Below are 13,305 nucleotides of genomic sequence, written 5' to 3'. Positions count from 1 at the left end.
TTCAGAAGCAGATTACCAGGTTGTTCTTCCTAGTCTTAGTCTGGAAGCTCCGCTGAAATGTGTCCATCACGCGTGACCCTGCTGGTATTTGAAAACCAGTGGCTTCGCTTCCAGCATCACAGCAACATGCAAGCCACCACAGTACAACAAACCACCAGGTGGTGGGAAACCGTATTACGTATTTTAACTGAGATATAAAGTGCTTAGTACTGTACCTGGTATTCAGTAAGTGACCAACAAATAGTAGCTATTTTTAGTCTCCAGAACCACGCTTTCTTACAAAGAATCAGTTTTTAAAAAAATCACGGAACTTGAAAACTTGATTAAACCGACTGGGAATCACCCTTCTATTATCACAGCTCAATCTAAAATGAACATAGCTTGCAAGCTTTCACTGAGTACTCTATAAGACAGCGACTCTAAAAGTGTGGTCCCTGGACCTGCAGCATCAGTATCACCTGGGAACTTGTCAGAAATGCAAACTCTAGAGACCCAATTGTAGGATCAAAGTCTGGGGGTGGGGGACCCAGTAATCAGTGCTTTAACAAGCCCTCCATGATTCTGATTTCTGCACAAGTTTGAGATTTTACAGACTAGTTTCACCTTTAAAGTTCAGGGTACTTGATCTATAGGAACCAGAAGTCTTAAGAGTAGGAACAACGTGATCCCCAGGTATATCCTCCGTAGTACCTAGCACAGTATTGTAACATAGTAGGCACTCAAAAATTTGCTGAACCGGCTAATTCAGTCTCATATAACCAAGAGCTGGCTAGACAATCATCATCAGTTTACAAGAAATTATGATGGCTGCATTAGTAACAGCTACATGGTGCTTTTCCACACACATCAGGAGCTGTTAAACAACTAGCAAAGCCCTGGGGTTTCTAGTACTGTGGCAAATAACCCAGGCTTACACAACGCTGTATACTTTGAAATTTAAATGGAAAGTACATTTCTAATTTTGCCAATACAGAAACATGGGATCTGTTCACTTTCTGTACAAGTCAACTATAGAACACCAACTAAAATGTAAACTTTTTTGTTGCCTTTAAAAAGCATCTTATTTTACATATTAATCAACTGTAATGCATGGACCCAATATGGTTTGAATAAAATGTTAAAAATTAGATAACGGGGGAAATTTTAACACTGACTGGATATTATGAAATACAGACAATTTTTTAGGTATGATAAAGGTATTGTGATTAAATTTTTATAAAAGAGGCTTTAACTGTTCTGAAGCCTTTACAGATGACATTAGATTTGCTTCAAAATAATCTTGGGGATAAAAGAAGATTGGCCACCGAGCTGTCCACGAGTGCCAGGGGGCATACTAGGGTTGCTCAACTCTAGCATTAGGGACATTTTGGGCCGGGTTAATTCTTTGTTGTGGGGGCTGTCCTGTATCTTGTACAATGTTTAGCAGCATTCCTGATCAGCAGCACCCCTCACCCTCCGGCAGTGACAACCAAAAGTGTCTCTAGACATTGTCAAACGTCCACTGGGGGGCAAAATCACCCCTAGTTGACAGTTTTATGTAGGAGCCTTGATGGTGTACTGGTTAAGCGCTCCATTGCTAACTGAAAGGTCCACAGTTCAAACCCACCACCCACTCTACGAGAGACAGATGGGGTGCTCTGCTTTACAGCCTTGGAAACCCTAAGGGGGGCAGTTCTACTCTGTCCTACAGGGTTGCTGAGTCAGAATCGACTTGACAGAGATGGGTTTGGTTTCGTTTTGACAGGTTTATAAAAAATGCAATCATAATATTTTTATCATGCCTAAAACAATCCTCTTAATTTCTTAATATCATCATTTAACTTATCAGTTGAGAACCACTGATAAATACTATCCTCTCTACTTTATTTGTTTGACGCTTTCCATAACCAAAAATATTTATTTCAGTATTTTAGTTACACTTTATATTTGTACCGGTATATCTTCTCAGCTGAATAATTAGTAAATAAACTCTTGAGAAACAGCCTGGTACAGACGAAAGCAGAGGGGGCTGAGCTGGAGAGCTAGGGTCTAGCAGAGGCTCTGCTACTGAACAGTCAGTGGTCACGAGTACGCAGCTCTCGTGACCTCTCTGAACCTCAGCTTCCTCTCATGTCAGATTGTTGGACCAGGCCTTTTGGGTTAGAAAATGACTTGATAACAGTGAACTTTTATATACCCATCACCTAAAGGTGGATGTTCACATCTGTATATCAAATGAAAATACAGTAAAGCCAGTATTATCCTTATTGCAAATTATCTGCCTTTTACTATTCTTAAGAACGTTCTACTATTCTTAATAAGAACATTCTTCACAATAGATACAATTTTTAGAAATGCAAATAAGGCTCCTAGGATAAGCAAAGTTGAAAGTCTTTCCATAAAATAGAAAAGCAAAGCTGCTCTCATCATAATAGCTAAAAAATCCATTAACTGGTAAATGAGTTAAAAAAAAAAAAGGTATATCCAAAGATAAATCCAAATACTGTTCAGCAATAAAAAGAAACGAACTTGAACTTATGCTACGTGAAAGAAGCCACATATAAATGATTCCACACCCTATGATCCTATTTACACGACACTGTAAAAAGGACAAGACTGTTAGGACAGAAAACAGATCAGTGATTGCCAGTGGTTGATCTGAAGACGAGACTGAGTGCAAAGGGGCCCAAGGGACCATGATACTGGTTACATCACTACACATTCTTTAAAAGTCATCAAACTGTACACTTAAAAAGGGTGAATGTTATATCCCAATAAGCCTGACTTTAACAGAAGAGCTACTCAACACACTAAGCACTTCCCTTCATTCTCGTACCCTCACCACTGAACTGGCACTAAGTCTAATGTTTAGCTACTCAGTAATGGTGGGTGAAGCGCATTAGCGTACACTCAATTACAGAGCCCACACTTGAGGTGTAACACTGGCACTTGGGGCTCTTACTGTGAAAGAGACAGAGTTCCTTCCAGAATACGGCAATGCCAGAGTTAAAGTGGAACAGGTATGCTGAATTAATGCAAAGACACGCTGCAAATCTCTGATCCTAACACTGTCAAAATTTCAACTTTAAATATGTTAAACTGAGGATAAAAAAAGACACACTCCTTACCCTAGGTTGTTCTTAAAGAATAAAGTTAGCAGTACCTAACGACACACAAAAAATAGTACAAAATGATTCAACAAATTCAACAGAGGACAAGGTGAAGAACGTGCAAAGTCAGTCAAGAACAATCAGAGATATTCACTGCCTAAACCATGTGTCCCTGAATGAAAATAAACGTATTTCTTCTCTCTACGTCCCACAGTGAAATAGGTATGTATATGTCCAAAAGACCCATTCGCTGTGAATCCGTCATCACTACAAATGTGTTATGACTGTGTCTGGCTTCAGTTTAGAAGGTGTGGATGGAGCTCCCGCTAGCTCGGGTTGAATGTAAGGGTTTGCTTCTCTGAGTGAAGATCAATGATCAAAGCTAATCAATGCACTTTTTGGGCTTGTTCCACTCTTCAGGCTGGTCAAGGAACAGGAAAACATCAAGGCAGAAACAGGGCTTCAAAGAAGGAGGGTAAGAAAATGAGTTCACTGACGCACCTAACCCAGGGTTTTCTCTGACTCACTCCTCAGATAGATTTCTAATGCATCTCAGGTGCAGGAAAGCACACCCCTGACCGCCCGCTTCCTCAGGGCCAAAGAGCGTTACAGACCACGCGTTGATGAGTACATCACTGGGGATCCTCGCCACCTCGGTTTCCATAAACAGATGAAACCATCTGATAGCCACCAGCAGCAAACGAGCGGCCTTCTGACGATTCAAACCGAGACACTTGATACCGCGAGGCCACAGTGTCTCAGGACCTTGCTGAAACCATGAAAACACAGCAAGGAAACTTCTCCTAAAAGACACGGCCGTTTTCTCCCCGGCAACTTCCTCCTGACACCCGTCAGCGAAAGACCGGGGAAGGTTCTTGGCCAGGTTTGGCCGACGTTTTGCGGCAGACAAGCACCGCTGGGCCGGCCTCGTTTACCCCGAGCGAGCCAGAGCGGAGGGGCGCCTGGCCAGCGCCGGCCTGGGACTCGCCGTCCCCGGCAGGGAGCGGCCGGCGCCCACCAAGCCCAGGCTCCTTCCAGGGAATCCCGGGCCGGGAGCCTGGAAGCCGAGGACGCCCGGCCAGCGCGGGGCCCCCGCCGCGCCACCGTTCCGGGCTCCGCTTCCAGCAGCCTCGCCGCCCGTCATTCGCCTCGGTCCCGCCGGCCCCCATCCGTCCGCCCCGCCGCCACGTCTGCGGCCCCCGCCTGCCCGCCCCCCCAGGCCCGACGCCCCCCCGGCCCGACGCCCCCCCAGGCCCAGCCCCGCTCGGCCCCCGCCCCCCGGCCCGGCCCCCGCTCCCCCCCAGCCCGACCCCCCCCCAGGCCCGACGCCCCCCAGGCCCGGCCCCGCTCGGCCCCCGCTCCCCCCCGGCCCGACCCCCCCCCCCAGGCCCGACGCCCCCCAGGCCCGGCCCCCGCCCCGCTCCGCACGCCGACACCTACGTTCTCCGTGTCGCGCTCATTCACCGTCGGCAGCGGGGTCCGAGTGGACATCTTCTTGCACTTGGATTCTCACGACGCGGGGGTGGAAACGGCACGGGCGGCCCCGGGAAGCCGGCGGCAGCGTCCCGGGTCACCGCGGTGCGGGCGGTCGACTAGAGGCCGGGCCGGGACGTCCCCCGGCGGGTCCCGGGGCGCATCTCCCCCGGGGCCGCAGCGAGGCGCCCCGCGGGCGGCGGTCAGCCGGCGTCCCCGCGCCTCAGGGCGCCCCGCGGGCCCCCGCCCCCCCGCCTGCGCTCCGGCCCGTCGCGCCGCGGACCTCAGCCCCGGGGCCTCCACACAGCGCCGCCGGCGGCCCCTGAGGAGGAGCAGGAGGAGGCCGCGGAGCAGGAGGAGCGCGAGACAGGCCGCCACGAGCTGCGGGCGCCGACCATGGAGGGGCCTGCGGAGGAGGGGCCTGCGCCGGCTGCTCTTCTCCCTCCCGCTCGCTTTCCGCCTCAGCCGCCGCCCGCTGGCCGCCGCCGCTGCCGGCACCACCGAGCCTCACAGACCCAAGATGGCCGCCCCTCGACTTCCTCTGCTGCCTCCGGATGCCGGAAGTGACGCAGCCGCCGCCTCCCGGACTTGGGCCAATCAGCGCGCTGCGAGGAAGCGGCCTGCTGCTGTTGCTAGGGGCGACTCGGTCCTGCAGGGCCGGCCCTGAGCGAGGAAGCGGGTGGGCCGGGTCCCCGCCGGCGGCAGCGGGCAACGGGTTCCCACAGCCGGTAACGCAGGCAGGCCCGGGAGAACCGGGCACGGCCCTGGACGGCGGCCTGAGCCCGACTGCTGGGCTGGCGTTTACAGTGCTGATGCAGCGCCTACTGTGTGCAAACGCGGAGCCCACATGCCCGGCCTGCGCTGCAGAGTCGAGCCACGGCGGCAATTGTAGGGCCGGGGCCGCAGGGCACCGCGTCTGTCCAGGCTGTAGGCCAGCCAGGATCCGCGCATCCCGAGGGCAGCAAGTCTGCAGGGAGAGGGACCCGGCTAATGCCGTCGGGATGAAGAATGCAATAAGAAGGGCGGCTCAAGGGGGCGGGAGGAAAGTTGTGGGGACCCCAAGGACGCTAGTTCCAGCCCGCAGGAGATTTATAACCAGCCGCGAGGACTGGCAGCGTCCCGGGATCCCAGGCTGGGGCGGGGCTCTGTGGACGCCCGCAGGCTGGAGCACTGGACATGCCGGGAAACCTTCTTTGCCCTCCTCGCCTCCGTAGGTAGCCTGTGTTTCTGCCCAGGGTCTGGCCGGCGGTGGGTGGAATCCATGGGTGCAAGGTTCCGAGGAGGGAGAGGGGATGGGCTGGGGAGAGGGGGTGGTGCTCGGGTAACTCGAACTGTTTTGGAGAGTGTACCTGGTGGATACATTACGTTTGTTACCTCGTTTAAGGTCAGGGTAACCGTGTAAGACGGGCACACGCACAATGCGATCCAAGTTCCAGGGGTTACAGTGACTTGACCAAAGTACCAAAGTTGGTAAGTGGCAGAGTTGGGATTAGAACCCAGTTCTTAAAGCTTTGATAGTAGATGAGCCCTTGCGGTGGATGTGTCTTTTCCTTTTTGGTCCCCCAGGATCTGAACCGTCTTCCTATGTCTGGGGCATTTCCTGCCCTGTGAGAGATACGAGTGTATGCCTTTAAATACCAGAATCACTCCCAGAAAAGCCAGACGCTCCCAGTGTAAAATACGTGAGGACTGAGATGCATTTAGACCACCCGTGTCACCTCTGGTGCGTGCTTACGGAGCCAGGGTCCCCCCTTTAAGTCGATATTCTCTTTCCCCTATTTGGCCAAGCACAGAGACTTGAATTCCTGTTAGTTTAAATGTGTGCTTCTTCCATGAGAGATCCAAGTTCAATTCCCAGCCAGTCCACCTCATACACAGCCACTACCCGTCTCAGTGGAGGCTTGCAAGTTGCTATAACGCTGAACAGGTCTCATCGGAGCTTCCAGATTAAGATGGGCTAGGAGAAAAGACCTGGAGGTCTACTTCCGGAAAATCAGCCAGTGAAAACCCTGTGGATAACAACAGTGTGATCCACAGCCAATCACGGGGATGTCACAGAACCCAGACAGCATTTAGTTCTGTTGTACATGGGGTCCCCATGACTCAGGGGCCGGCTCACAGCAGCTAACAACAATAAAACATGTGCTTCATAACAGTTCACCTGAAATGTGGGCTGAGATAAGATGGGGGCGAGCACAAATGTTGTGGGAGCTGCAAGCAGGGACACTGAGCCCAGCTTGGGGGCTTCAGTTTGGGAAGGCTTCCTGAAGGAGAGGATATTTGTGCTGAATCTGAACGCATGAGTAGAGTTAGCCAGGCTGGGGTGGCTGGGGGCGGGGGGGCATTCCAAGCAGAGGGCTGGCCTGCACAGAGGTACAGAGGTGAGGGAGAACGGCTGGGTTTGCATGAGCATCAGGAGGATTGGAGGTGAATGTCTGAGGGGACATCTAGCTCAATTGGCATAACAGTTTATAAAGAAAATGTTCTGCATTCTACTTTGGTGAGCAGTGTCTGGAGTCTTAAAAGCCTGTGAGCAGCCGTCTAAGATACTCCACTGATCTTACCCTGTCTGGAGCAAGGGAGGATGAAGAAAACCAAAGACACAAGGGAAAGATTAGTCCAAAGGACTAACGGACCACAACTACCACGGCCTCCACCGGACTGAGTCCAGCACGACTAGATGGTGCCTGGCTACCAGCACCGACTGCTCTGACAGAGATCACAATAGAGGGTCCCGGACAGAGCTGGAGAAAAATGTAGAACAAAATTCTAACTCACAAAAAAGACCAGACTTACTAGTCTGACAGAGACTGGAGAAACCTTGAGAGTATGGCCCCTGAACATCCTTTTAACTCAGCACTGAAGTAACTCCTGTGGTTCACCCTTCAGCCAAAGATAGCCCATAAAACAAAATGAAACTAAATGGGCACACCAGCCCAGGGACAGAACTAGAAGACAGGAGGGGACAGGAAAGCTGGTAATAGGGAACCCAAGGTCAAGAAGGGGAGAATGTTGACGTATCATGGAGTTGGCAACTGTCATGATTGAATTGTGTCCTCCAAAAATATGTGTATCAATCTGGCTAGGCCATGATTCCCAGTCTTGTGTGATTGTCCACCATTTTGTCATTTGATATAATTTTCCTATGTGTTGTAAATCCTACCTCTATGATGTTAATGAGATAGGATTAGTGGCAGTTATGTTAATGAGGCAGGACTCAAGCTACAGGATTAGATTGTGTTTTAAGCCAATCTCTTTTGAGATATAAAAGAAAGAAGTGAGCAGAGAGAGCATGTCCTTTGAACCCCGGGGTTGCTGCACAGAGAAGCTCCTAGACCAGGGGAAGACTGATGACAAGGACCTTCCTCCAGAGCTGACAGAGACAGAAAGCCTTCCTCTGGAGGTGACACCCTGAATTTGGACTTCGACCCTACTAGATTGTGAGAGAATAAACTTCTTTTTGTTGAAACCATCCACATGGTATTTCTGTATAGCAGTACTGGATGACTAAGACAGCAACCAGTATCTCAAAACAATATGTATTAATTGTTTAATGAGAAACTAATTTGCTTTGTAAACCTTCATCTAAAATACAATTAAAAAAACAAACCAAAAAAAAAAGTAAGAGGTGTGACTGGTGGGCAGGCAGGAGCTGGGCCACATTTGCACATAGCAGGGCACCAGGTTCTGCCAAATTGCAGCCATGTCTGATTCTGATGACAGGAATGTCCCTTAGGTCAGCTGGGAAAACATCCAAAAGACACACAAATGAGTTTCAGCCTCAGGCAGAGCTGAGAGAAAGCATTTGAACAATCAGAACACTCCACGTTGGGCAGAGAAATAGCTGGAGGTGAAGCTTCAGCCCAGGTGCTCTTCTGACCAAAGCTAACTATTGGCTAATGAGTTGATGAATCCAAAAGTTAGGAAATGAATCTGACATACTTAGCTCACACAGCTTCTGTTTTGCATAAAGGCTAGACTTAAAGAAACACTCTTCACTGCACTTACGTGAAATGACAGTGATTACACTCTGAAGAGCTGAAAATGGGGAGCAAAGTGTCTATATTATGCAAAAACAAAAAGAAAAGGAAAGCAGTGCTCTGTGCCTGTCAGATGGACCCATTGTGACCATGAATTATGTGCATCTGTGGTCTAGAAGGAGTGGCAAGTTCTGGAAGTCATCCTTGGGATGCCTCTGTCTCTTTTCATATTCCTTGTCTCCTGTCTTCATGTTAAAACAGGTTCTGTCTTGGGTTCCCTACGCTATAACAGTGTGAGTAAATACGCCAAGCTGTGTATATGTGTAGGCAGCACTTGCTTTCATGTCAAGTAGAAATCAATGTGAGCCATCAGAAGCTAAGATAATTTAGTCCTACTATATTGAAGGTCGCTATGAGTCGGAATCGACTTGAAGGCACTGGGTTTCTGGTTTTATATTGAAGGATTCTACAGGCAAAATATTGAATGACACAGGAAGTATCAAAAGAAGTTGGAAGAATACAGAGTCACTATACCAAAAAGAATTGGTCAACCTTCAGCCATTTCGGGAGGTAGTATACGATCAAGAACGATAGTATTGAAGGAAGAAGTCCAAGCTGCACTGAAGGCATTGGTGAAAAACAAGGCTTCAGGAACTGACAGAATACCAATTGAGATGTTCCAACAAACGCATGCAACGCTGGAAGTGCTCACTCGTCTATGCCAAGAAATTTGTAAGACAGCTACCTGTCTTACCTGACTGGAAGAGATCTATATTTGTGCCCATTCCAAAGAACAGTGATCCAACAGAATGCACAGATTATCGAACAATATCAGTAATATCACACTCAAGTAAAATTTTGTTGAAGATAATTCAAAAATGGTTGTAGCAGTACATCAACAGGGAACTGCCAGAAATTCAAGGTGGATTCAGAAGAGGGCATGGAATGAGGCATATCTTTGCTGATGTCAGATAGATCTTGGCTGAAAGCAGAGAATACCAGAAAGATGTTTACCTGTGTTTTATTGACTATACAAAGGCATTGGATAGTGTGGATCATAATAAATTATGGATAAAAGTGTGAAGAATGGGAATTCCAAAACACTTAATTGTGCTCATTCAGAAACTATATAGACCAAGAAGCAGTCGTTTGAACAGAACACAGGGATACGGCGTGGTTTGAGATCAGGACAGGTTTGTGTCAGGGTTGCATCCTTTTACCATACCTATTCAATCTGTGTGCTGAGCAAATAATCTGAAAAGCTGGAGTATATAAAGAATGTGGCATCAGGATTGGAGGAAGACTCATTAACAACCTGTAATATGCAGATGACACAACGTTACTTGCTGAAAGTGAAGAGGACTTGAAGCCCTTACTAAGGACAGATCAAAGACCACAGCCTTCAGTACGGATCACACCTCAACAGAAAACAGAAATCCTCGCAACTGGACCAATGAGTCCAGCATGATAAACGGAGAAAAGACTGAAGCTGTCAAGGATTTCATCTTACTTTCATCACCACCCTTGGAAGCAGCAGTCAAGAAATAAAATGACACATTGCATGGGGCAAATCTGCTGCAAAAGACCTCTTTAAAGTGTTAAAAAGCAAAGATGTCATTCTGAGGACTAAGGTGAGCCTGACCCAAGCCATGTATTTTCAGTCACCTCATGTTCATGGGAAAGCTGGATAATGAGTAAGGAAGACTGAAGAAGAATTGATGCCTTGGAATTATGGTGCTGGCAAAGAATATTGAATATATCATGGATGATCAGAAGAACAAAGAAATCTGTCTTGGAAGAAGCACAGCCAGAATGCTCCTTAGAATCAAGGATGGCGAGACCGTGTCTCACATACTTTGGACATATTATCAGGAGGGACCAGTTCCTGGAGAAGGACATCATGCTTGGTAAAATAGGGGGTCAGCTCAAAAGAGGAAGACCCTCAATGAGATGGACTGACACAGTGGCTCCACCAGTGGGCTCAAGCATAGCAAGGATTGTGAGGATGGTGCAGGACCAGGCGGTGTTTCGTTCTGCTGAACACAGGGTCAATATGAGTTGGAACTGACTGGATAGCACCTAGAAATAACAACCCTTGCCCATGTAGGAGAGATGAGGCACTGAGCCTCAAAGAGGTGAAGTGATTTGTCTCAAGTTACACAGCTAGGTAGCAGCTCAGCCAGAATGGGGCCCAGGTTTCCCAGGCCCCATCCTGTGTCTTTGCTTCACAGCTAGGTTGGGCTCACAATGACAGATCTTCTTCAGCACTCCCACCCTAAACCAACACAGAAAGATAGAACTTGGGTCTCTGATGGCATCTTCTTCATCTTCTGATGGTCTCTGACTGCTCTTCTTCAGACTTCTCATGTAGAAAAATAAACACCCACTTGTTTAAGCCACACAGTCAGGTTGTCTGTTACTTGCAGCCCAGTGCATTTCAAACCAGTACCATCATGTGAAATGGTCAGATCTCCTGACCCCCTAGGCCCATGCTGTCTGCACCATGTCTAGTTTGGACAGGGGTGGAAAGGCCTGCTTCAGCCTCACCACCTCACCGCAGCACTTACCAGCACAATTCCCCACCCAAAGGGTGTGGGAACTGCTGGAGCCCAGGCACCATTCCTGTGTGTGTTGTAGCTGTTGTTGTTGTGTAAGTGATAAGGAACAAAGACCTGAGTGCTGTCTTAGTCTGGAAGCTCTGCTGAAACCTGGCCACTGTAGGTGACCCTGCTGGTATTTGAAATACCGGTGGCATAGTATCCATCATAGCAACATGCAACCACCACAGTTTGGCAGACTTACAGATGAGTCGTGGATAAAAAGCCCTATCTCTTTCCTTCCCTCTCTCCTTCCTGTTTTCCTCTTTCTAAGATGGAATATTTACTGAGCACCTACTTTGTGCCAACCAGAGTTTTAAGCACTGGGGATACAGCTGTAAACAAGACGGAGAAAGTGCTCAGCTTCATATCACGTACAGCACACAAGTAAAAGAATTCATAAGTAATAATTTTAGGGTGTGATGACTCTTAGAAAATTAAGCAGGGTAGGGGGTAAAGACTCAGTTCTTTTAATTCAATATTTTTTCTTTTGTAGCAGATGTACATGGTATGAAATCCAAAAGCTGCAAAGGGATGTACAGTTAGAAGAAAGCTCCCCCCGCCCCTCGTCCCTCAGCTGTCTGTTGCCCTCGCTGGGGCAACCACTGTAACCAGTGTCTGGTGTCTGCGGATGCCGTTTGAGAGAGAGAGGCTGGAGAAAATCTTTCAGAGGGGGTAACAATTAGAGACCTGAAGGAGGTGAAGGAATCAATTATACATATTGCCTAAGGAATAGTGTTTTTAGGAGAGGGCAAAATAAATGCAAACGCCCGAGGAGGGAGCAAGCTTGGCTTGTTTGAAGCCAGCGTAGCTGGCGCAAGGCAGAAAACAGAAGGAGCCCAGGTCTGACAGGCATGCCAAGGCCGGATGGTAGAGAGAGTGCCTTGTAGGCAGTGATAAGAGTTTGAATTGAGCTGGGGTTGGATTCGGGAGAGCTTTTCAAGGTAGGGGTGCAGGGCTTGCTGATGAATTGGATGCTTGGGGAGAGAGAAAAAGAGGAACCAAGGCTGACTCCTAGGTCCCTGGCGGTACATGAGGGTACCATTTACTGAGACGGAAAAGATGTGGTGGCAACAAAAATCAAAAGGTCAGTTCAGCTTAGGGGTCACTGTGCTTCTGTTAAGGGTGATGGAAAAATTTGGGAACGGTGAATGGTGACGGTCAGACAACACGTGAGCATGTGTGATGTCACTGGAGTGCACATGTGAAGATTATTGAAATGGCTGATGTTTTGTTCCCTATACATTTACCACAATAAAAACATTTTTTATTAAGTTCAGTTCAGTTTGGGACATGTTATATTTGAGATGCCTATTAGAACTGAAATGGAGGAACTCAGGACCTATTCTGAGTCATAATTCCTGTCTAGTAAAAAACAGGGAAGGAGGGGGGAGACAGTACCTCTTGCAACACTCTGGTTAACTGTAACCCGTGTTACTGTAACATTTAAGGAGGACAGTAAACTCAGTGGGAAGTGTGAATATAAACCTGTTTTTCTCTGTTTCCTGTTTTCAACAATGTTCCCTTCAATGTACTTCAGGTCCATTCCTGTCTATGTGGACATTACAGCTACTCAAGTCCTGTCTCATTTAAAGCTGCAGTTTTAGGCTGCATGTAACCTTGGACACTCTCCTCTCCCAAGGCAGGTGAGTGTCCAGTGAAGAAAGACCTCTGCCCCCACTCAGCCCCTCCCTCCAGGAGCTTCGGGGCTGGAGTGCCTTGGGTGGGGGTGGGGCAGTGCAATACTGAGTAAGCTGTGTCTGTCCCTAGAGGATGTGGAGAGTCAGAGAAGCAGTGATAACCCACTCAGAGAGGCTGCTCTGCAGGCTCTATTGTCCCGGAGACCCCATACCTCCTCTAGCCCCTCTAGGTACCCTTGTGCCCCATAGAGGGCCACCCTTTCCTCCTTCTGCCCTGGGGATCCCAAAGCAGATCCTGGGTCAGGAGTCTCAGCCTAAGTCCTTCCCAGACCCTCCCTGGACCGTCAGCCCCTCCCTCCTCTGCACCTTCTTCCTTCCTGGGGACCTTCCTCCTCAGCCACAAACTGCCTGCTTTTCTCTCTCTGTATTCTAAGGAGGGGACTCACAACTCCATGACCCCTGCCGCAGCCTCTGCCTTCATTTACCTTCTCTGCTGAGGTTGGGCTTGTCCATCCTTGTGACTCTA

General features: G+C 48.7%; 2 protein-coding genes across 7 annotated transcripts in view; one reads left to right on the top strand and one right to left on the bottom strand.

The window, feature by feature from the left end:
- MARK3 (microtubule affinity regulating kinase 3) overlaps positions 1-5,101 on the bottom strand; it is a 97,554-nt gene extending 92,453 nt beyond the window's left edge. For all 6 annotated transcript variants that reach the window (XM_049899565.1, XM_049899567.1, XM_049899566.1 and 3 more), the window contains exon 1: positions 4,530-5,101. In XM_049899565.1, coding sequence (XP_049755522.1) covers positions 4,530-4,580 — 51 coding nt within the window. In that variant the 5' untranslated portion in view covers positions 4,581-5,101. The remainder of the gene's footprint in view (positions 1-4,529) is intronic.
- A 15-nt stretch (positions 5,102-5,116) lies between these two features.
- LOC126083725 (uncharacterized) lies at positions 5,117-12,981 on the top strand. Its single transcript, XM_049897554.1, has 2 exons — positions 5,117-5,772; positions 12,680-12,981. The coding sequence occupies exons 1-2, from the start codon at positions 5,117-5,119 to the stop codon at positions 12,744-12,746; spliced, it is 723 nt and encodes a 240-aa protein (XP_049753511.1). The 3' UTR covers positions 12,747-12,981.
- The last annotated feature ends 324 nt before the right edge of the window (positions 12,982-13,305 follow it).

Source organism: Elephas maximus, chromosome 10 (assembly GCF_024166365.1).
Source record: "Elephas maximus indicus isolate mEleMax1 chromosome 10, mEleMax1 primary haplotype, whole genome shotgun sequence".
NCBI lineage: Eukaryota > Metazoa > Chordata > Mammalia > Proboscidea > Elephantidae > Elephas > Elephas maximus.
This window is presented reverse-complemented; position numbering and strand designations above follow the sequence as displayed.

Excerpts from the sequence above, each read along its gene's own strand:
- LOC126083725 (XM_049897554.1), top strand. The coding sequence starts at position 5,117 with ATGCCGGAAGTGACGCAGCCGCCGCCTCCCGGACTTGGGCCAATCAGC. Across the intron at positions 5,773-12,679 it reads TCTTTGCCCTCCTCGCCTCC|GTCCATTCCTGTCTATGTGG; the intron begins GTAGGTAGCCTG and ends AATGTACTTCAG.